The sequence below is a fragment of the Larimichthys crocea genome, chromosome XVIII (genome assembly GCF_000972845.2).
Source record: "Larimichthys crocea isolate SSNF chromosome XVIII, L_crocea_2.0, whole genome shotgun sequence".
NCBI lineage: Eukaryota > Metazoa > Chordata > Actinopteri > Sciaenidae > Larimichthys > Larimichthys crocea.
The window spans coordinates 7,806,210-7,830,301 of NC_040028.1; the positions used below are offsets into that span (position 1 = coordinate 7,806,210).

General features: G+C 38.5%; 1 protein-coding gene across 2 annotated transcripts in view; it reads right to left on the reverse strand.

The window, feature by feature from the left end:
* The window catches only part of thsd7ba (thrombospondin, type I, domain containing 7Ba), a 159,626-nt gene that overhangs the window by 14,312 nt on the left and 121,222 nt on the right, over positions 1-24,092 (reverse strand). Inside the window, exons 15-20 of one of the 2 annotated variants that reach the window (XM_019268915.2) lie at positions 20,686-20,952; positions 19,002-19,180; positions 9,345-9,350; positions 7,393-7,526; positions 6,584-6,740; positions 377-521 (exon numbers count right to left, since the gene is read on the reverse strand). In XM_019268915.2, the coding sequence (XP_019124460.2) occupies positions 377-521; positions 6,584-6,740; positions 7,393-7,526; positions 9,345-9,350; positions 19,002-19,180; positions 20,686-20,952 (888 nt within the window). The remainder of the gene's footprint in view (positions 1-376; positions 522-6,583; positions 6,741-7,392; positions 7,527-9,344; positions 9,351-19,001; positions 19,181-20,685; positions 20,953-24,092) is intronic. The other variant, XM_019268917.2, reaches the window with a different exon arrangement.

Below are 24,092 nucleotides of genomic sequence, written 5' to 3' on the forward strand. Positions count from 1 at the left end.
CGTCTTTCTAGTCTTCTGACCCCTCAAATCGCTTTAACATTACACATCTCATTTACCTATACGCACATTCATACACTGACAGCAGTGGCTTGCCATGCAAGGTACAAACTGCTCATCAGTTTAGGAGCTAATCACATTCAAACACTGATGACACCATTGGGAGACATTTGAGGCTCTATATCTTTACCAAGGACACTGGAGGAGGACTGGAGGAGTTGGGGATCGAACAACCGATCTTCTGACCTGTTCTACCTCATGATGCCCCAATGTCAGCCCCAACCAGTAACATTTTGCTAAACCAACACTGGGATTAAAACACTGTCCCCGTCTCAATGCTTCATCTTAAAGTTCAGACCTGCTGTGCAGGTCATCATACCTGAGACTCTGTACTGGTACATGAAGCAGGTGCTGTTGAGGACGCATGGCTCTGACTGGACCAACTCTGGGCATGCCGCGTTTTCTGAGGCTGGGAGTCGGAGAATATGTCTGCTCCTGTTCCTTGCTGTTCCTTGGTCACATTGCTGCACAGCGATGAAAGCATTGACAAAAATGCCATTGTCAAGAACGCTGGTCAAAGATATGAAATAACTAACTAACACATTATGACTGAATTCTCATCAGTAATGAACATAAAACACCAAATTTAGTTACATACACAACAAACATGTTGAAGTAAACCATTATATTATCCGTTCAGACAGACAGACAGATAGACAGATAGACAGATAGATAGATAGATAGATAGATAGATAGATAGATAGATATGGACTCGTGCAAAAACTTCTCCTCTCTCTGCACAGAGGGAGTCATTATACAAAGTTATTATACAATACACAATTTTTTTTTCTGTGACAGAAACATTATTATTTATTTAAGATGAACTGATAAATAAAACACAGCAATTTTGTATTATATATAATATAACACATTTCTTCTTATTTCTTCTTATTATTATTTATTGTCTTTGAAAATGCGTGAAGGATTTTGCTCACAAGCCCCAAACAACACTGACCCATATTTTATATTATTACTTCTCTTTTAGGAGAACAGTTATTTGAAAATTCAAATAAGACAATGTACTGTTATAAAATTATAATATATATATATATATATATCTAATAATAATATAATTTTTTTGTATGTTTCTATTTCTTACATGTCTTGTGTGCACTTCCTTTATTTGTGTTTTTGCTGAGGCTGGCAGGGAGAGATACAGTTCAGCTGTATGTAGAAGTTGAGGAAGTCCTTTAGACGAAGGGATATTCTGCTGACTACTGATTAGAGAACTTAGAAAGACGTTATGGTGCTATCTGTATCTATGGGGACGTGTCCAAGACAAGTGTATAAGAACTTATTGTCAAGGCTCTTCTAGGAGCCTTTTTCTCTGTAACCCTCCTTAAACACTCCTTCTTGTACAAGAATAATAAATTCAACTCAAACTTTGATATTTCGAATCCAGTATTCCTTATTGATGGGGCCATTCTTTAAAACATTTAAATAAAAATTTTAAGTGGATTTTGAAATCTGAGGGAAAGTAGGAGGGAATGCATCTGTGTATTTCACTATTAGTCATTTTTTCTTTGGAAATAAATCGACATGAAGCCTCAGGGTTGGCAGTGTAAAAGTGTAAAAGCTAAATCTGGTACAAAGCATCACCTTTTCTGAGATGACTAGTTTTTGCTTCCTGACAAACACATTTAACGAAAAAAAGAAATGTGACAGATGTTTCTCTTCTGTTTACTTAGGTGCATCCAAATGTTTGAGAAGATGTAATTAAAACTATCAGCTGCAGTCTCCTTTTCTAGTTCAATAAGATATTCCAATGACATATAAGCACTGTGATTATCAACTTGAGGACTTTCATGACGCCCTTGAACCCTGTTTTAAATTATATTGTGAAATCTAAACATAGAAAATACTCAGTGATGACCTTAAAAAGCTCTTAAAATGCCAAAGAATAACTATAGCTATGCATATGCAAAAAATATCTTAAAAGAGTAGTTGCTACACAGATCAAATAATACTGATTATACTTTTAGAGCCATGGAGAGATCGTATCTTACTGTGAGATGTTTTGTGTAAGAGAGCTATTGAAAATAATTTAATCTGCCATTATAATAAAGTGAAACTTGGATGGAAAAAATAAGAGAAAACCTTTCATAAAACCAATTTGTAAATTAAGCCTATTCCTTACCCCTTTTGTACCCATAATAGACCCTTTTCTGTCAGTAAAGAATTAAAGGCATTCATGCTGAATGCAATTTGAAAAGTAGACCACTCAAAGCCTTCTTATGCACCTTTTTTTTCAAATCACCAGGGTTGATGTTTTAAAATGAGCCCTTAGCTTCTAGTTTCACTGTGGTTACCTAATTGGTCAACAACCCAGTGCAGCGGTTTCTATCTGTAACACTGTAGTGTAAACAGGCTTAGCTTTTAGCTTTTACAGTAAAGGTAATGCAAATTCATGGGCGCAAATCTATATACAGTAAGTATCATTTTATATCTCCCCACCTGAGGCCTTGGAAAGGAGGGCACTTGTTTGAATTCTACATTATTTGACACATATACAGTAACTGCTGCCTTCAGTGTGCTATAAATACTGTATGTCTGAATAATGGCAAAGAAGATAAACCGTGAGAAACCGGAATTTGTATCAACTCGTACACTGTGCTGAAGGAAGATGAAGACGAATGTGAATGTCTCAATAATAATTGAGAGGGCAATTATGAAAACTGTAAGAGTGCATTTACAAAATATCCATCATGGGACAGTGGTAGTGTAATATAATGAGAATTTGCAAATGATGCTACACGAGGACAGAAATCTGTGAACAAAGGAGCAAAGGATGTGAAATTGTGAGGACGCTGTGTCTCTGAGAGAAGAAGAAAGATTCTACTGATAAAGGTCTTTACATTGAGCTGTATTTGTCCCAGTGCTCCTGATGCACCAGGACTTGCACTTCAATCACTGTCACCTCCTAATGAGGGACCTCCGTGTGAGGCTCATGAATCAGCCACAGTCATTGTAGCTGTAATGTTTTCACACCAACTGTCACACAGTATATATGGTTGTGCAATCTGCAGCCTCTGCAGCGCCTTTGGTTGTTGTCCAGAACATTTCTCACAGCACCTTATGTACTGTAAAAATAATTAGACCAATAAAACCTAAACAGTCGTAAATTAATTCTGATTATTTGCAAGATGAGTTACTGTAGGTTAAGTGCTAAAACACTCTATGTATGTATGTTCTCCTCTGTATGAAAGCACAGTAACATTATGCATATCTACACACACAAAAACACCCTACAGTGTTGGCCTACCCTTTGCCAGTGTTGTTATCTAAAACTGGAACAAATTGTGTAATCCTGACCTGAGGTAAAAGAAGTCTCTCTGTAATATGGTGTCTAAAATGAACAGCATGGGATGTAAGCAGGACTAAATATCTTATAATAAAAATCAAGTTGCTCTTCAGATATGTCGGATACATCAGTGGACGCACCTGCCTCCTTGTTTGGCCCCATCTTCTCCTAATCTCCTTCACTCAGAACAGCAAAATCCAACTTGGATGAAACGATAACCTTCTTTTTCCCCACAGGGAGCTACAGTATGTCCTCTGACTTGAAAGTGTTGATTCTCATGCTGATCATTTCACAGCTACAGTCCACCCCAAGCTGTGCTGGAGGAAACAGCTTATGAATAGATGTGTTCTTGAATGTGAATATAATGTTGGCAAAGCACAAATGCGTTGAGTGTTTATTCTTAGAGAATTTCTTAGTATTATTTTAATTCTGATGTCTGATGGTTAAAAGAAACAGGTATACTCCATTGAAAATAAGTGTAATTCACAAACCAGCATTTTAGCATTATTTAGCCCCACAGTTTAAGCATTAGTTCTTTTACTGTGCAATATTTTCATAGTGGTGCTGATTGGTCTGCATTGCAGGTCAGGGTATGTTGCTTCTCTTTACCTCTCTCATTTTAGTTTGGTTTTGAATGTTCACAGTTGACCTAAAATCCTCTCCATGAAAGTTGTGGAATAGGTGAAAAAACACAGTCATACACTAGCTGCTGGCAGATGTTCAGAAGCTCTCATTTCAATGAAGTAGTCTGCACGTGTGCAGGCACACTTTGCTGTTGGCTGAGGATATCCTATGATGTAAACACAAATCCTTAATCCACTGTTTGTGCTTCCCCATAAAGACAGCTTTGGGTTTGTTCTTGATATTATGTGATTTGTATCTGTTTCAAAGCGTCTTGAAGCTAAATACAATCCCCCATGATTGCATTTTTATTGACTTTAATGGTTAAAACAAGGCTATAGGGAAGGGACATCATTGGCCATCGTGCCACTGTGAATGTATGTGGATAATGTTGGGAACCATCAAGGTGTTATTAACCAGGATGCTTTTTTTTATCACTTTGCCACCCTTGAACCCGACAACACAGCTGATCTCCACACAATCCTACACAAACTGCACAACATCCTCATTTCAGTATAAGAATGGCCAACGGCTACAACTATCTCCAATTACATTGAGACAGCATATTTTACGATAAGCATTACTGTTTTCTAACACTATGCATTTGCAAAGAAAAAAATCTCCTACTGAGATGTCAGGAATTGAGATGTGTCTTTTTTAAGATTTCTCATCAGTGTCTTGCAGCACAACGTCCCAGATGTCAAGACAGGTGAGGGTGAGATACTGTATGCCTGTCTGAAAGCAAAATGGAGATGCAGTATCAAGAGTTATTCAGTGAGTGGGCTTTTTATACAAAATCCATTCTGAACTTTATGAAGAGATTTGCTGGTGGAGTTTTGCAAAGGTCAGGTTAAAGAAGTTGTTGTACAACTTTGTTTATGACAATGGCATTTTATTGCTTTTAGCAGTGGCTGTAAATCAACTTAAATCTACAGGTAAAACTTTGATGTATGAATATACAGATCCTTTATTTATTTATTGGACATGCTTTCAATTGGCAGTTTGCTGTATTAATGCAGGCCAAAGTGAGTAGAATCATTCCATGGAGAAATTTGCAATTATCTTGTGTTATTGAGCATATTTATTGATGAAGTTGGCTTCAGTGGCTACAGCAAGGCTGTCATGGCATCATTGACCATCATGCCATGATGAATACATGTACTTCAGCTTTAACATCTTACTATAGCGTGAGTGTCTAGTGAATGCTTCCTAGTGTCCAAAAACCAATTGATTCAGCTACACCATGTCAGTCTGAACCATGATACATTTATTTTAAGCCTGACCTTCTTCAGAGGTTACAAACATATAAATACGATTACATAATCTAATAATAGTCGAAACAAATTATCCATAACAGTTTTATATGGATGTTGCAGTTTAATTAGCTTTCAAGGTAACAGTTTTAACATAATTATACCACCAACTGCATTGGACAGGTGCATTTTACTGATATTAAGAGTGCTGCCAAAGCTTGCAGACTGAAAGATTGAAAACTCAGACTAATAAAGTAATCTCTTTTTATCCCTCTGTTTCTCTCTCTCTCACTCTCTCTGAGTCCAATGTTCCAGTCCAATGAACTGTTATGTTTTCCAGGAAACCTATAACACGGCTACATGGCTGTGTGACCAGTAGCCTGCGGCTAGAAACACTGGGGAACATATGCTACATAGTTGTAGCCTGAGGGTTAACCTTCACTGAAGAAAATTGGAGCACATTAATGGAATTTAATTTGCAGTACCTGAAGTTGTAGTGCAAAATGTGATATTTTAGTTACACAAGGTTACCGAGCAGCTGGATGGATACACGCATAAGCTCTTTAGATTATGAGCTTTAATTTTTATTAGACTTCCCTCATATTTAATTACAACGTGCATATGTTGCTTTTAAACAGAAATCGACACTTTGTCTCCATGACAACAAAATGTCTCTTTATTGGGTACTGTGGATTATTTTAATAGAACTGCAACTGTTAATTGAGACATCTATCATTACCATAACAATGGAGTCTAGAAAAAGGTCCTAGTCTAAGAAAAGTAAAGAAACCATTAAAAATGCAAATCAGAAATGAAATGGGATAAACGGAATTAACATTTGGCAGACAGCATTGCACTGACAAATAGCAAAAACACATTCATTTTATATGATATACTGTTGATATGATTTGAAAAACAGATAAGGTGAAAAGAGCCTATTCAAACAATTATACCACTTAATTACTTCTCTGTAAACTGACAAAAAGAGACTGTAAGTCAAGTCTATAAATCGCTACATGTCAAAATGTGAAAATGCTTTTTTAAAATCAATTATAATACCCAAATATTGGTCTAAAACTGCGAATATGTGAATTGTATGTGAACTAAAATTGGATGTAGTAAAAACAGTATTATAAATGAACAGATGTTTTTTTACAGGCACATATTTCAAACTGAAAAATGCCTTCTATATCTCACTGCTAATGGCTCATCTAACCACCCTTTACCCTATACAGTAGCTTCATTTGAAATGTTCACTTCTATGCTGATGATGACGCTTTTAATAATAAGAATACATTATTTGACCTATCAATCAACCAAGAAAATCAGTTACTCCATTACTGTTTCTTACCGGAGGGCAGTTGCTCCACGGTCCCCAGGGTGCTGTGACACAGTCGTTGGCGCAAGCCAGAAAGCACACCTGGGCTCTGGGTGGCATTTCCTCTTGATCACACAAGCTGTCCTCCACACTGCTGGCCTCCCCACTTGTTGTTCCTTTCTTCACACACCTAGCAGAACAGCAGATGCAGCTGTATAACTAGTCTCTGGGGCACTGACTTAAGTTTTCTGACTCAAAATAGATTACATTCTTTTTTTCACAGGTGGGATTTAGCAGCTCATTTAAGGGGTTAGGATATAAGCTGTTTGAATATAAATATAAATACATAAATATAATGGACTATAATGAAACTTTGCAAATATTGAGTGTACTGTTATAAACTGCTTGTAATAAAACTGGAAACTGGTAGTTCAAAATTTGACGCTTTGCTATGGGTGGATGATTGGGAACAAGTTTAGCCACAGTTGTGTCTTCCATTTAGAGGTGGGCTTAGACCAAGCTTAACAAGAACAGTTTATTTGCTTTTGATACAACCACCCAGTCGCCCGATTTAGCATTTCCCATTTTCAATGGTGCATGCAAAAAGTCAGCACTTCACTGCTTTCCTCTGTGGCTATTTTAAGTACCACTAAAAAGGCACTGCAAAAAAATCTAACACTCATTAGAAAGTAGTAGTTTGTTTTGACTGTTTGTTTTCCCTTGGCATTGCAAGAGTCAGAACTGCGATGAGTGCCAGCTACAGGACCGTTGCCAGTCTACTCCTCCTGGTGAGTGTTGCAGTGCCAGGCTAGCGGACTGCCAAGTCTAACCCACTCACTGACCTGATCTTGCGGCTTTGGACTCCCTCCCCGCAGGCTGGCAGGTCATCCACGGTGTTGATGGTACAAATGGACCATGCCTCGATCTTCCACTCGTATTGGCTGCATTCACTGTGGCACCGCACAGCCTCGTACACCTGTAAGGGAAAGGGACACACATGAGAGATTATAGAAAGGAAGCAGCCGAGTGTGCTACCTGAAAAAATGGACACACACACACACACACAAAGACACTCACACATATAAGCATGCTACATCTATTGGTGCATACACCTGTTGGGAATATAAAAGATATTAGGGACAGTCTCACTTTTTATAGTACACTAATGAGACGTCTCTAGGTGGAAACCAGTATTCCTTATGGCTCTTCCTTTATCTTTCAGAAAAGAAGACTTCTTTGATTTTGCAGGTGTAATTGCTTGCTTTTATCTCGGGGGTATACGTGTCTACATGCTGTTTTTATGACAAGACTCATGCTTAAGAACACAACATGTTGTATTCTCTTCTCTTTGTATTTGTGTGTCAACATCAACCATTTGTGCAGTTATGGATGTGCATATTGGTTCTGTGCAATGTTTTGAAGTCTGCACTACTCCCAATTAAGGGAAGAATTATTCAGTGCTGCCAAAGATGTTAATATCAGTATGATGGTCCTTATATTTTATACATTGTGAGCAACAGGAATCAAAGGGAACATTCAACACCTTAACTAAATAAAGTTCACCATTCACCAAACTAATCGAGGGCACCTGATATACTGCAAAAAAAAGGACAATACTATTATTTTTTAGAGTGAAATAAAATGTATGCATGATATGGAGAGAACAGCATGGGGTGTGTAAAAACGACAATGACCATGGCAATAGGCACTTTAGCTGAGGATGTAATTGGCTGGATGTTGAGCCTATTCACTTCTCCCCACTCAACCAGGGAGTCTGGCATGTTTGTATAACCGAGGGAACAGCCAGAGCAATGCTCCTGTAAACACATGTTTACTCTCAATCTATGTAACAGTCCGCCGCAGTAAAAGGTATACTCTAGAGGACAATTTGTGGAAAAAGCTATGACAAGCTGTAATGGGTGTCTGTAAGTGTATGTGTGTGTGTGTGTGTGTGTGTCCAGGCTAGAGAGAGGGAATGAGTGTAGAGTATTCCCTCCCCTACGGGCCACACAGATGCCTATTACACACCCTCATCATCTCCCATCTGTCCCTGCAGATGCCCCTGCTGGGTAAACTGGCAACTGCTCTGCTCCCATTCTCTCAACTACTACTGTAGAAACACAATTTCAGCTTAACAGCTCATTTTCATCGCCAGAAAAAAACAACTTTCTAGTCACTTTCCACAGTATATACACAATTTATACTGTTTGCTTTCACTGACACCAGTTGTTTAGTGAGAAAGCACATGACCATAGCAATTACTAAATGGGTTATTGTGCAACAACACATAAGGTATCAGATATTTAATCATTTGTTAGTGGGCTAAAGCTGGTGGACCACTAGTATACACACATGGAGCAGAAAAATACAGTATTTGCTGCCAAGGAGAACTTAGGTCACACACATTTACAAGGAGCTCTCATTGTAGAGGAAAGAGGAATATGCTTAGCTGATACAAACTGGATTCTCTCACTGGTTATATGTCATATAGGCAATGTCTATCTTCTATCTTTTGTTCTCATTTAGATACTTCTGGGATCAAAATTTCTTTGAGGACACACTCAAAAGTTTGACCGACAATATAATGGAAGTCCTGACATTCTTTAGAAAATGTCCAAAATTCACTTCACATAAATCATTTCCATCAATGTAGCACTCTCTCTAAATCACACTATTGTTCTTTCTCTCGACCAAAGGGTCACAAGAGGATTATGTGACTTTGACAGATCTGGCATGCATTTTGTCTTCATTAACTAAAGCAGAGTAGTATATGTACAGGATGAACGGCACTGACCTGAGCCTGCGTGGATGTCCATATTAGCAGTGCATGACAAGCCAGAAGTTGGACAGGGGAGAGAAGAACAATGATATGATCATTAGTTTAGATTTTGCCTGCAGTGACAGAAATGTATAGGTTTGCTTAAATTTGATTAAAAAAAATATTGCATTCTACTCTGTGTTTCATTAATGGGGGTAAAGGATGATTAAGTACTTCATCATCTACAGTGAATCTAGCAGTCCTGGATATTTTGCCAAACTGAATGATTTATAGTGTTGAGAGAATTTAAAGTGCTGCAGTTGGTTGAAACAGCTGTGCAATGGCCAGACCTGCAGCTGAAGGCAACTCTGAGAAATTAATTTGTCTGGAGATGGTGAGAGGGAAGTCGGCGTGAATGAGCATATGCTCAGAGTGGCTGTGTGCTCTGTATCCAAACAAAATTACTAAAAGTAACTGTTATGTTGTTGAAGAGTAACCGGCATGGCTGTCCTGACATTTCACAGTCAAATAAAATCCTCTGACTCAAACCAGCATGAACATTTTCTGTAAACACAGATACCTTGGAACTGGATTTAAAGTATGTTTGTTTGAGCCAAATACTGTATTTTAATATATTATCATATGGTCATAGCAAGAACATATCTATGTATATGTTGCAAATCTGCCTACATGCCAAAACAGTACTTTTTCTGTCTTGATTAACATAATCATTCATGATTTTTCAAAGCTGGATGGGACAAGTCCAGGATCAGGTTAATGCCATCTTCATTCAAGAGGCAACAGTTAAGGCTCAATACATTTAAAGAAAATTTAAATTGCCATTTGCCTGGCATGGGAAGTCAATTCTTCTAACATTTACTGTATGAGTTACTGGCCATCACTTACATCCAAAAAAACCCCAAAACAAAACATATACAGCTCCAAAGACTTAAGAAGAAGCCCATGCAGACAAACATACATAAAACATACTGTATGTGACAATGCTGCGTGTGCATACTGTACATACAGAGAAAGCATACACAAATCGATACACAAACAAAGCAAACTTATATAAAAGGACATGTGAAGTGCCAAACGACTGCAGGGGCGTATTTCATTGTAAACAGAGGGAAAATGGGACAGAAAGCACTGAAGAGAAGCACTCTCTTCTATAAATCTCTCTAAATGTCTTTGTGTGACTACAACTTCAAATAAACTGACCTATTACTGTCACCAGGTCCTTGGATGAGTGAGAGAACAATGGCTCCTTTGAGAAACACTGTGGAATCTATTCCCAGATGATGGTGACCTCTCAATTATAGCCAAGACAATAAGTTGCAAATCTGTCAAATATAATGCAGCCATAAAGATGACTGTCTTACTTTTTAGAAAAGTATTATTTTGTGTAAAAAAAAAACCTGAATACTAAAATCTAAGCTAGTGTAAATGATTTAAATGAGAAAAGATAAGATAAAATGCGTGTTGGCTGTCCAAATAATTACTTTGACAACAAATAGAAAACCATAACCTAATCACAATAACAAAATCAGCAAAAAACAATGTTTGCAACTTCGAGCAACAAGCACCCAAGCAACAAAAAGCCTCAGTATGTCATCTGCTCCTAAGCCTTACTGACACAGTGATCCCTTCACACTTCCTGATGATCTAAGACGGGGGATAAGAGATGGTCTCCTGAGGGGAGAAAGACTCTGCCATGAGAAGAGAAAGAGATCAAAGTGCTCGTGGTATTCTACATACAACGGGAGATGTCTTAAGATGTTATTCATTGAAACTTGATGCATGTAGCTGTTTTCTCTCTTACTGAATTTAAAATGAAGCAGCAAACCTATTTAAATCCCAGCACACGTGATCAAAATCCAACCACGTTTAGAATCTATAGCATACTATTGTAGCGTACGATTGTATTAAAATGTATATTTTGCCTCAGTTTTAGAACAGACTAACTTACACATGGCCTTTAGAGAGACAACTAAAACAGTTCTAAAATTGATTGAGTTAGTTTACATATCATACTCTCTCCTATTGACTTACAATGTTCATCAAAGGATGTTGATGAACAAAAAGCCTTACAAGATTTATGTCCAACGTCCTCTCTGGACCCACCGCTGTGTTGGCTCTACTGCAAGGCTACAGTGTGATTTCCCATAATTATACAAATTATTTGACCATTAGCTCCATTTCCATCTCTGAAATAATCAAATTTTCTCATTTGCTTATAATCTATTATCAGGACAAAGCTCAACAAGACAGGAATGCATTAGCAGAGACATTTCACAAGCACTTAACCCTCCACCAGCTTTTTAATGATAGCTCTAGTCAAAGATATTTTTCACATACTTTTTTTCACATATATTTAAAAGTACAAGCTCCCCTAGCTGATATACTGACATTTCTTCCACACCTCAAATGAGTATTATATATGAGTAGCACAACACTATTACCTGTGGCCCATGTTTCTTCCTGCTAACTGTGAACTGTTAATTCGGTCTCTTTGTCTAGTGTTGTTATAGCTTTATCTCTCTTTCAATACAGCCAGTACAACGAGAAACAAGATCTGAAAGAGCCATTTGGTACAAGACCGAAATGTAAAGGGAAAATTAATTGCTGGATGTTTTAGTGTTTATACACTGTCAAAGAAAATGACTGCAGCCAAATAAAAGAGTATTATACAGAGTAAATTACTGAGTAAAGACTCAAGCTTTGTAGTTGTATTTATGTTTTATAAGATTATAAAGCTCATTGCAAATGTACAACAATTGCGTCTCTAAAAATGCCATCCCACTTATCAAATGATAAGCATGTATTTAATATTCACCCAGTAACTTAACACAATATGTTTCTCTAATTACCAGATAGAAACTATGATTAACCTTTGTATCTGAGGTAAATGCTAAGGGCCGTCTAAGTGGCTAGAGGCTTCAAACAAAGATAAAGACGCTCCAAAATGTAGCCTCTCTGCATAGCAGCACTCCAGACTGCCTTAACAATATGCATGGTTTGTAATGCACGTAGACACCTCGTTTTTTTTTTTTGGGCTGGGCCTACAGGGGGGGAATAGCACATGCCCAAGCACTGCTCTACGTTAATTACACCTCATTGGCCTTAGGAAACTCCATCAGCAGCTGGCTCTAAACGTCTTTCGTTCTAATGAAGGAGAGAAATTAGTTTAGCACCTGGGTGCACTAAGGTAAAAACAAGAAATCTAGCATTTGTTCTCTTTTATCTTTTTTCGGATATTTGAGATTCAGACTTGCTAAGGGCTGTTGTTGGCTTGACAGAGGGACAGCATGCAGATGAATAAAAAAGACACTGATTAATTGTTATGAGATTTGCTGTAGATGTTAGATAATGTATTACATTTTATCTTCAGTGAGCCATTAAAATAACAAAGTAAAAATGTTAAACTGTTATTCTAAATAGCTACTTTAACTATCAAATATGTAGTTTCTTCAAAAATTGTATTTCTGGTGTTGCCTCTTGCTCATGCCACCTCATCTTCAGACGCCATCCTATAATTCAGATTCTTCCACTAATACCAAAACAGTTGACAAGAGAAAAACTAATCTATTGTGAATTCACTGACAAATCTTGATAAATTGCAAGTCCACGGTGGTGAAGCCAACCGAGGACTGGGTCAATTAAATTAAACTAAGATAAGGAAAAGAACCAGCACAGTAAAAGCAGTAAAAACACAGTAGTAGGAAGTAATATACACAATAAAAGAAGCATCAGGCAGTGATAAATACAAAAATAAAACATATTATTTTACGTTCATAGTTTTAGTGTTTTCCCTGTACAATTTCAAAACTATACTTGAATGGGGTAATAAACAGAGTAGCTGTACCATAGCAAGAGAACAGCACCAAATATTGAAAGATTAACTGTGAGCAAAAGGTTGAATGCAGTTAAAAACACCTGAATGTCATGGTTGTCTTAGAGTCCAGGTGCTACTGTGGGTCATTGAGTGTAGTAGTTGTACTGTAGAGCCACAAAACAGCAGGGAGGAGGAGGCTCTTTTATATACTTATAGCATGCTGGCACCAAAGGTACTGCCATAAAGAACTTGTGGTCCTAAACAGTGGATGGAAGGTGTTGCCCATAATGGATAGTTCGGTCAGGATGTCTTTAACCTCACACTGTAGGCAAACCAAAGAGTGCCCCAGAGCCGATGTCCATCATTAATTTGTCTCTTTTTGTCTGTAGTCAAAATGTCACTGTCCCAGCTGACCACAACAAATGAGATAGCTAATGCCACCACAGAGTCTTCTTGGGCAGAGCGTATCTATCTATGTTGTCAATCTAGGACACCTAGTTTTTGAAAAAAACACTCAGCTGCTTGTAAGAGTGGAGAACCTGTGTGTGTCCACTTTGAGGCTGCTGTCACTCTGAAAGCAGGAGGGTTTTCCATCAACCTGCAGAGACAGTTGACAGCTTGATCACCAGATTCCCCTGTCAACGTGTCAAAGTGTCCTTGAGCAAGATATAGAACCCTAAATTATTTAACTTCTGCTAAACTCTGATTTAACTGGCTAAAGTCTAACTGAACATTGAGCTGGAGACAGAAGATACATTCCACAAAATTCTAAGTAGTTGTCACTATTCCGGTGAATTTGACTTGAACTGTGACTGAGTTGTTTTTTGCAGATGTAATTTTCCAGATGATGTAAGTGAAAAGAAAAGGAGACATGGCTGGTAGCGAAAACAGCAGCAGATACATAGCTGTGCTCACCATGTCAGGGGAAAGGACAACCCTTCCCAGGGTGTTTAAATGCTTGGACTGGGACCACTGTCCAGCCTTTCAATCAATGTACCACCCATCATCAAGGTAAATATACAATCTGGTGAAATAAAGAGAATTGCTAAGGCACATCATCTTTATAGTTCATAACTTATTCTAATTACAAGTTCAAGAGTCCTGGAATATGAAAAGCAGCATTGATAAACAGCAGATGGCCACGAGTTCATGAGTGTAATCATAGTCCAGCAGTTAATCCAAAGAAGTTTAATGAGAGCTCAGCTGGTTGGGCCTAATTTATGAGATTTGAATATCAGAGCAAGCTGTCCCATAACTTTTAATACTGATTTGTTGTGTAGGAAATATAATGTGAATGCAATGGCCTAAAGCCATGCTGTGTCTGCCTTGAAGCCAATTACACAAGGGAAATGTCTAAGACTAAGACTATATGAATATTAATCCTTACAAACATCAGTTCACCAAAACTATAACAAAAAGAATCTCACTACAACAATACCAACAACAATAGGAAACAACATAAAAACCTTGAAACTAACCAAATGTCGACATGTGTAGTAAACATACTGCTGTTGTAACCAATGCCATGATGCATCTCAATGTGGCCAAAAAGAAACAACCATGAGCCTGAGCAGGGATAGATAGCAGCAACATAAGAGCTCATCTTGGCAGCTATACCAGCAGGCAACATGACATCGCCCAGAAGCAGCTCTGTGGGAGGCAATGAAAACCCCTCAACAAATTAATGCCTATAATGAACTGTATTTGACTGTTTTCTTGCCTGTTCCTCTAAACAGGCACTGGCAACATCATTAGTCTCATAGCTTACTTACATTTGCCAAGAAGACAAACACCCAGCTGAACTGAGCCAAGACATTCAATGATGGTATTTAAGCACCAAGAAAGCTCCAGATGCTTACTTTGGTGAAGTAAAGCAGTGAGATTGTGAATTCAGTGTTAACAATGGAGCTACATACAGTGAATAAAATCAATTGTGAAACACATGGGATCCAACAGCACTGAAAACCACCAACTTCTGCCTTAAAGTGTGTGTTTGTGGGTAACCACTAATATCAGATCGGTCATTGCTCGGAGGCAGAACGCTGTCAGCGGCAGTGAATGTGGAGCACACACGTGATTGTTTACTCCATAAATCTGTCAGGGAGTGGTGTGATGGAGCTGATGGCATGCAAACCTGCTGATTAAAAGCTATTTACAGCATTAGCAGCTAGGATGCAGAACCATACTTTGACCAGTGACTGATGTGATATTAATGTCCTCTAGTCATTTGAACCCATGTGATACACGTGGTTTGTACTGGTAACTATCTGATAATATGTTCTGCTGAACTCTTATGTAGAAGTGGTTACCAGAAATACGTTCACAGCTGAGAAGTCACATTAAGGCACCGCAATGCTTATTAAAATTCATTCACAACGCAAAAGCCATCGTTGGAACAGAAGGCATCGAGACAAAACACTGCATTCAACAAATCTTGTTTCATTTCCCCTGTGACCTGCAGTTGCAACAAGTCATTCAACACATCAACAGCACAAATGAACCATATATTGATGATTTGTTGTAGTCCATAAATAGGAGCATGTGATTTCATGGAAATGATGATGATCTTAAAGTGACTGTAGAAGGTGATAGTCTTGGGGTAGACATTTATAGAAACTCATATAGAAACACCACACGCCAGTTTGCAAAATAAACAGGAGGATTTACAAGATCATGAGAAAACCTGTGCATGCATGTTCCAGCTGCTGATATTTAGTGAGTATACTATGCCCTTAATTGTTCAATTTGTCTGTACCAAGATGAACTAACTGAAATGTAACATATTGTTTTAAGGAGATGAAAAACACCTACGAGAACACACACACACACAGAGATACATAACACACATCAGCAAAGCACAGCAGCAAAAGAAGAAAAATCAGCAATCAACTCGATCTACACAATTAAAAGAAGTTGTTCCATAAGCTGCACAAGGTTGCATAAGTTGCATCATAACTGGAAAACTAAAAAAAAGTGAAGTCAGCGTCCCATGCCAGCTCATCACCCACACAGAGACACCTCTCTCAAACACACTCAAACCTCCCACCACAAACACCGCATGGCAGAGGAGCATCAGAGGTGGACAAGAAGAATACGTCTCCATAGGACGGAGCCAGAGTTGATGGAGTGGACATTAATAAAAATGCGAAATAACTACCTGACTGTCACAGTGCCTGACAGACAGTCAAGACGAACCCTGTTGTATTATATGGAAATAGCACATATACAACTTGATATCTCAGCATTTGGCAGCAAACACTTTTTGGGAGTTTTGATGAAATTCAAATGTCTCCTGTAATTATAGATCCAGTTTGTGTTTCTCTGTGAGCTCTGCTTTGACATTTTTTGAGCTCTCTGCAGCAGTCTCTCAGGGAATCTTTGATATGGCTCCAAATAGTCATCCTGTAACATCAATCTGTCAGCATTTGGTAGTTTTATATTCATTTTTAAAATCACGATAGATATATTATACAGTACATAATATTTTAAGTAAGTAGTAAAACAAAGTCTTGTTTAAATTAGGGCTATCACAATATCAGATTGTTACACAAAATTAAGTTGGTTTAGTTTGCATGCATTTTAATAGTTTAACAATCCACTACAGGCATAACAGATAGTCAGCTATCCTTAATTGAGACACAACATTTCTTGTTCATCTGTCTGAGTCTGATCTAACACCTTTAAATACCACAATCTCTGCTTAGCTTGCACGAGTGGCTAAGCAATACAGAGATTACGATGGCTCAATATTGGTATTTTCAAAGGATGTTTCACTTTTGATGTTTTACAAGAGAAAAGGACTGACTGATGTGATTGACAAAGGCTATTTTAGATAACAAGGTTGGATGGACTGCGAACAGATCTAATGTTATTACAGTCCCATTCACACCGCCTAAATGTGAATAAATGAAAAAAAAAAGAAAAACTTGACAGGACTGCTGTACGCATCGCGACTGCTAAGATTTGATTTTGCAAACAGATTTAGAAAATGGCTGATTAAAAACATACCTACCATATAATTAGTACCATTACATTTAAAGTTAGTTTCTTAATTATTCCTTTCTCATTGAATTCTTAAGGGGTTATAATGACATATTTTCAGTGAGGTGATACATGAATTATTCATCTCGATTGCACTTGCTCTTGATCACATTGTACCAATGCAGAGAATCTTAAATTACCTAATTAACAGCAAAAACACATTGCTCTATATGTTCAACGGTGCGCTCAAATGTGGCTAACTCTGCTCGTTATTTTCATGGTGGGACTTTCTCTTTCTCTGTCTCTCTTCGCACTATCTTTCCCCCTATCTTTCTTGATCACTCAGCCATGTGATGAGAGGATGAGTTGTGGTGCACTGTAAACTGCACCTCTGTCACCCCAGTCACTTTCTGAACCATGGCTCGAGGGGAAACATCTGTTGGCGGGAGAGAGGCTGTACTTTGGTCAGAGTAGTTAACACTGGGTGATAAGAGAGCCAGTGTTTGAGGAGGAAAGGAATTAGGAATGTGAATATTCTCATGCCATAAACTGACAGAGACTAAATGAACCTTTACAAACCAAATGTAAGTGTGAAGACTGAACAGTGATAATGTCCCTTGTAATCATCTGGGTATTTCCTCCTTGTCATAACAGCAATGCCCATTGAACTAAAGTAGAGGTTATAGTATCCTTCCACTCACACTTTGGACAGATGTACTTCACTTTAAATGGCCAATTTGATAATGTTAACCATGAGCCCTTGTCCACCCTCGGGGTACATTCGCGAGGGCGTTGGCAACAGCTCTAATTTCAATGCCGTGGGTTATTACAGGGCATAACTACAGGGGCCATATAGACCTTGTTAGCGGGCACTTAACCATCTGTACACAAACCTTCACTACAACACACTGGGAAATTTTTCACACAGCCATGCCTCATTTTCATACTGACCTCTACAAACTGAAGTGTCCTTTCAAGCCCATTCAAGCATAGAGGCAGCGTTCATAAAACACTTCCCCTCTTTAAACCATGACCCCATGAGAGATATGCTGTCACTAAATATTCCGAGCTAGGGATATAACTATGGGATATCAAAAGCTCCCATCTGTCCACTACCCCCTCTCGGCCCCCTTCTTTTTGTTACTTAACAACTTCCTGTTTTTATGTCAAGGAAAGGGCATGTCTTGCAAGGGAAATGATCTGGACCGACTGGGGACCAGAAAATAAAGAGGTCGCCCAGGAGTCCGGCTGGCTGATGGGTAGTAAACCCTGTCATTGAAATGTGTGCAGAATGCTACAACTCCACTGTGTATTTATGACAGTCATTGAGCTGCAACACAGCCAGAGCTAGAGGAAAATATATTCCAAAAGGATACAGGAGATGTGTAAAAAAATAAAAAATAAGATGCAGACAACTACATGTGCCATGCAAATGTTCCCAGTGAGAAAATGCTGTGTGTCTGTGTAAAACATCGAGGACTCTATATGTAAACTAATTTGTATACATTTAGCATGGCCTCTCTAAATGTACTATGGGAGTGAACATGAGTGGAGATTGCCCTCATCTGCATTCATATGTATGAGTTCCAGGGAACAATCAAATCCAGGAGAAAGTGACTTGAGAACAATGTATGGACAACAATGGATGATGGGGTCAACTCTGTTCGGTCATTTCGTCTGTGTCACCATATGAAAATTAAAATGCATTATTCTAATGTCCATAAACTTTACATGAGCAAATGTATTTTTTAATTTGGATAAAAAAATGCTGTCAAACAATGTCTCATCTACATGCTGTCATAATAACAGTCACCTTTCAGACTTTGTTTCCCTCTTTCAGGATGGTATAGCTCTACAAGCATTGGTGTATGCCTTACCTGGTTTTTCAAATCCAGCCTGGGGCATGGGCGTCCGGCGTTGAAAGCTTTCTCCCTGAGCCACTTGGATCTGATCTTCAACCCACTGCCACAGGATGCACTGCAGGCTGACCAGGCTGACCAGTCACTGAGCTTACAGTCTAGGGGGCATGGGATGTGGCAAACCTCCACTGTGTAGCCTGAAATTGAACATTGGCAGACAAGGAGGGGAGAGGCCTGATTCAGACTTGGTCAGTGTCTGCAGTGAGTAATAATGTCAGACAGACATGCCACTGGCCTGCGCTTCGCTAGACCTTGGATTTGCTCACTGTGATACCAAGAGCTAATTATCTGACTAATGAGTGTCTCATTCCTACACTGCGCCAACACACCATGCTAAAACTGCTGAAGGATTTTCAGACTTTATTCTGCTTTTTGTGTGTATGCTGTGTCTGGATATCTTTATTAGAATTATTCAATTAAATGTCTTTCACACTAAAATGTAATGAATATGTTGCTTTTTATTGAACTAAATAGACTATTGCTAAGGGGTTACCCTACACAAATGACACATAAACAGCAGAGAATGAAGTTTTGCACAAAAATGCTTTTAAAGGTTAGGAATGCAGCTTTGCCTCTTCCTTTCCCAGTCCAGTGTTTTTCTGATTGTTTTCCTGTATGTCATGTTCATCTTGTCTGTCTCTGCCTGTCTGTGTGTGCTGCTGGGCATTGGCTTCCAGTTTTCTCACACCTGCCAATTTACCACAACACCTGCTACAAATCATCTCATCATCTGAACAGTATATAAGAACCAGCTCAACCACCCACACCCTGCCAGATCTAGAGTCTCCCAAGTGGTAATGTTATGGCCAAACTCTGTTGTTTTTTTTGTTTTTTTAATTCTGCTCTTTGTGATCAATCTGTTGCTCGGCTTCAGGACTTCTGCCATGTCCATGTCCAATCTTTTCATCCTCACTGATTTTTTTGCTTTTTGCTTTCACCAGCCCAGCACCTCCCAGGATATCCCCTCATCACAGACCCCCAGTCACCATGAAATCAAAATGTTTCACTGATTCTGATTCTGGATTCCTGGCTCGTGTTTGCATGTTGGGTCCATAACCGTTCAATATAATACTAAATTGGCAGTGATTTTAATTCTTTAAAAAAAGCAGAAATGATGCTGTTATTCTGGTTCTAGACCTCTGAAATGGCACCAACATTTGAGAATTATTCTGTGATTTCATTAGATCTGGTATTGAACCCACTGGTGTAAAAGTTTCAGCCAAGTGGAGAAACAGTCAACCAATCAAAGCTTGGTAGAGGGGATTAATACAATTCATTGCTTGACCTCTGACATAGAAAAGTGCAATAGAATGGTCATCCAAGTCAGAAGACAGATCTTCGCCAACATAAACACACCTGATGTCACAGCAATACAGCAGTGCACACAGTGAATAGTAATGACCTTTTCAATACATTTTTACTATAGTTTCTATTATACTTTGACTATACTGTAGTGTTTTCATTCTATGCAGTTGACTTGTGTTTGATAGATGTCCTTGCAAGCATGCAGTACTATAGCCTACTTTTCTTGTTTCTTTTAAAGTGTCGCAAGTAGATGCTGTTGCAGTTCAAAGAGAGATCAACATATTTCTTGGGCTTGTGAATGGTCATCATAGCAGTCATAATTTATACTTAGTCCTACCTGAATCTGTACAGAGAGTGGGGTTGACCAGGTGTCCCTGCTGGTCAATACAAGCCACAGCTCTGTAGCGCAGACCTTGGCCACACTCCTTTACCTCTCGGTGGCTCATCCAGCCCTTCAGGGACCCTGGGGCTGAAGGATCAGGGAGGATGCAAGCAGACCAGTTCCCATAGGGCTGGGACAAAAATTCATCACAGGGACAGGTCTCTGTCTCCTCTAGTGGGTACAACTTCTCATTCAGGCAATGATCCTTCTTTTTACTGCGACCTGACAGAGGATGGACAAAACAAAGGAACATTAAATAGACTGAATGCATAAATAGATTCATTAACATCCAGTGATTTCCAGTGGCAAGCACTCAACTGTTTTAGGTAGATATCTTACTAGATATTATTATTACTGATACTACCTAACATTATTTCATGTTGTAACATGTTTTTGCCCCTGTTTGGACTGCCAATCCCACAAGGTGTTGGTTTGATTTAGAAACGGCTTACTGTTTTATCATTCTCACCCACACTAAGCTAAAAACAAATGTGACCCAAGATACTGAAAATACATAAGTCTAGTTTGCTTATTGTCAGTGGATTGCAGCCCACTGTGATATGACCAAAAGTGCATAAAAAAGCTGCATAACACAACATTACATGGCTGTTCAAAGACAAATCTCAATATTTGAACCTGAATACTAAAAAGGAGGTCTTGTGTGTCTTGCAAAAAAGTAGATGCTGAAATAACTGTGACATTTTAAGTATGAAAAGCAACACAAACTCATTAAACGGAAAGAAAAATCTTGAATGTTAGCATTGTTTTACTTCGTAAGGCACACATGGCCCAATAACTAAAGATTTGTCCCAAAACTACAACTAAATGCAAATAAACATCTATTTTTATGACCAAAAATACTGTTTAATCCCTTAAATTTGATAATTGATGGAGCCACTCCTGTTATAGCATCATAGTGTATGTTGCAATGTCAGTGTCAACAACAGTGGCTCCATTGGCTCACTGGTTCATCTTGCTGTGCTGTTCTAGTTGCTGTACTCCATTTCCTTTCAAAGAAACTACATTCCAAATAAAATAATATTAATAATAATTTAAAAAAAAATCAGTGCTCCAGAGTGCTCTATGACCACTGGCAAGGCAGCGCTTTTGCCTGTAATGCATGTTCAGAAAGCACTCTAAATCACCCCAGGGTATGATTAGTGCTATTTGAAAGTAAACTTTATTTTGAAGCCTCTTGGGGATTTTGCACTTAGCCCTGAATGTTAGACTGAGGTAAATGTTTTCCTGCAAAGTACAGAAGCAACTTATTCTATGTACGTAGAAAGCACAATCTAAAAAGTACATCATTTTATTCAAGTAAAACATATTTTCTAACTCTTCTATCATGCAGTTTGTATGCAAATACACCATATTTAGGCTTAACACATATAATACAGACATGTGTGGTATATTGAAGACCAAAGAGAGTCAAGACTGCTGCAGCTGAGTTCTCCGGCTGAGGAGGAAACACAGAAGAAAAAATCTCGGGCCTTTTTTCTCCTGATGCATATTTATTCCCTCTCTTCCGTTTTTAAGCCACGACTTCTTGCCTGCACACAGTGGTTGCTGTTTATTATTAATGATCAACTATGCACAGACACAGGCTTTTGATTCAATGGGTTTAAAATAGTGGAGAAATAGCAGACAATGGAGAGCTGCACGGGTGTCCATACACTGGTATATCATTACTCAGTGATGTTCAGCTTAGGAGTTATTTTTTGATTAAGTACTGTAATTTTTGGTGAATCCGCTTTCCCTCAGTCCTGCTTGCTCTGTTTTTATCACTTAATAGTTTCACATATTTCCCATTAGGCTTTCAGTAACCTCTAGACAGAGCACGTGGAGTTTTTTATAGTGTCATCCCTTATAATCCTTTACATGAGGGCTTCCATTTGATCTACTGGGGCCTCTTTTCATGGAGAATATATGGTGACAGTGATTCTGTGAAATCAAACACATGTTCTGCTACACAGAAACATCACATCATTAACATTTTTCAATGAATATTAGAAAATGGACAGAAAGAAGCACCATGGACTGACATCAATTGTTTCAGCTGTGAATCTTTCCTTTTCAGCTCCCTTGACTAATGAGGGGGGACTTTTTTTTTCAAGCTTAAAACCTCCATTATGACTTTTAGAGCTATCTATACTGTACAGTTCACTTCAGGCTTCAAATAATTAGTCCTGTCCATTATATCTGATAGGCACTAATCAATATGTATGACCAGAAAAGTAGCATTGTAGCTGAAAGGCATGTGTTCCTCTCAGACACTGTCACTTTTAATATCTGGAGAAGTAACAGATACAGCCTGTCAAGCTGCCCAACTGCTCAGAAATCTTTCTCATGATCGATTGTCTGCTTTGCATCGTTGGATAGTTTTTTTTATAAGAGAGCTATGTTGTCCTCAACAGCTATAAATATGCTGGTGTTATCAACACATTTGCTATAGTACATTATTCAGCTCTTTATGCAAATGTCACTGCTAACCAAATAATGCATTTGATAAGAGACACCACTGGCCCTCATGCAGCACATATAGAGGGAAGCAATCCAAGCTTAGCTGGACCCAAAGATTAATATTAATAACTGGATCAATATTTTTAATTTGTCCAATACCCCAAACCTAATGACATTCAACCTCAGTCATACTTTGTGTCTAGCTAATTACCTAATGTTAAATTAAGATGATTAAGATGATGAAATAAAGTGAAATGGAACCACAGGGAGAAAAATTAGAAAAGTTACATTTGAATAAGTTTACTTTTTTGTTCAAGCCATTCAGATGTTTATCATGTAAGGCATAACCTGTTTTAAAAGGAACACCTGTTCACATTGTTTATATGCTCATACACTATTTCTCTGTAAGTGGTTATTTCCTTGTTGTTTGGTTAAAATGAATCCTTCTGGTCCCAACAGAGCACAGCCAGTGCAACAAGCCCAAGTGTGGCTGTAATGAATTGCTGTCCCCAAAGAATAAGCAAATTACTATGCTATTGTCATAATTAAAGTAAACATTGTGTTTCTGTACTGTAAAATAAAACTGCTAACAGAATTCCTTGATGTGGGCCAGATGGAGAGAGAGCAAGACACACACATTTAACACACACACACACACAGAAAAACAAAGAAACAGACAAAGCCTGATAAAGGAGTCACACTGCAGTTTTCCTAATCCTGCTAAACGTGTGCACCCCTGTTTGTTTCATGGATCCTGGGTGTCCTCGGTGTCCTGTGTGCCCAATGAGCAGCCCATCTGTTTCTGAAGTGGCTCTGATTGCAAACATTCCTCACAGAGTGTGTACTCTCTGCCACTGCACTGCAATTCACCAACAATCTGTTCAATCTACGCCACTGCTGGT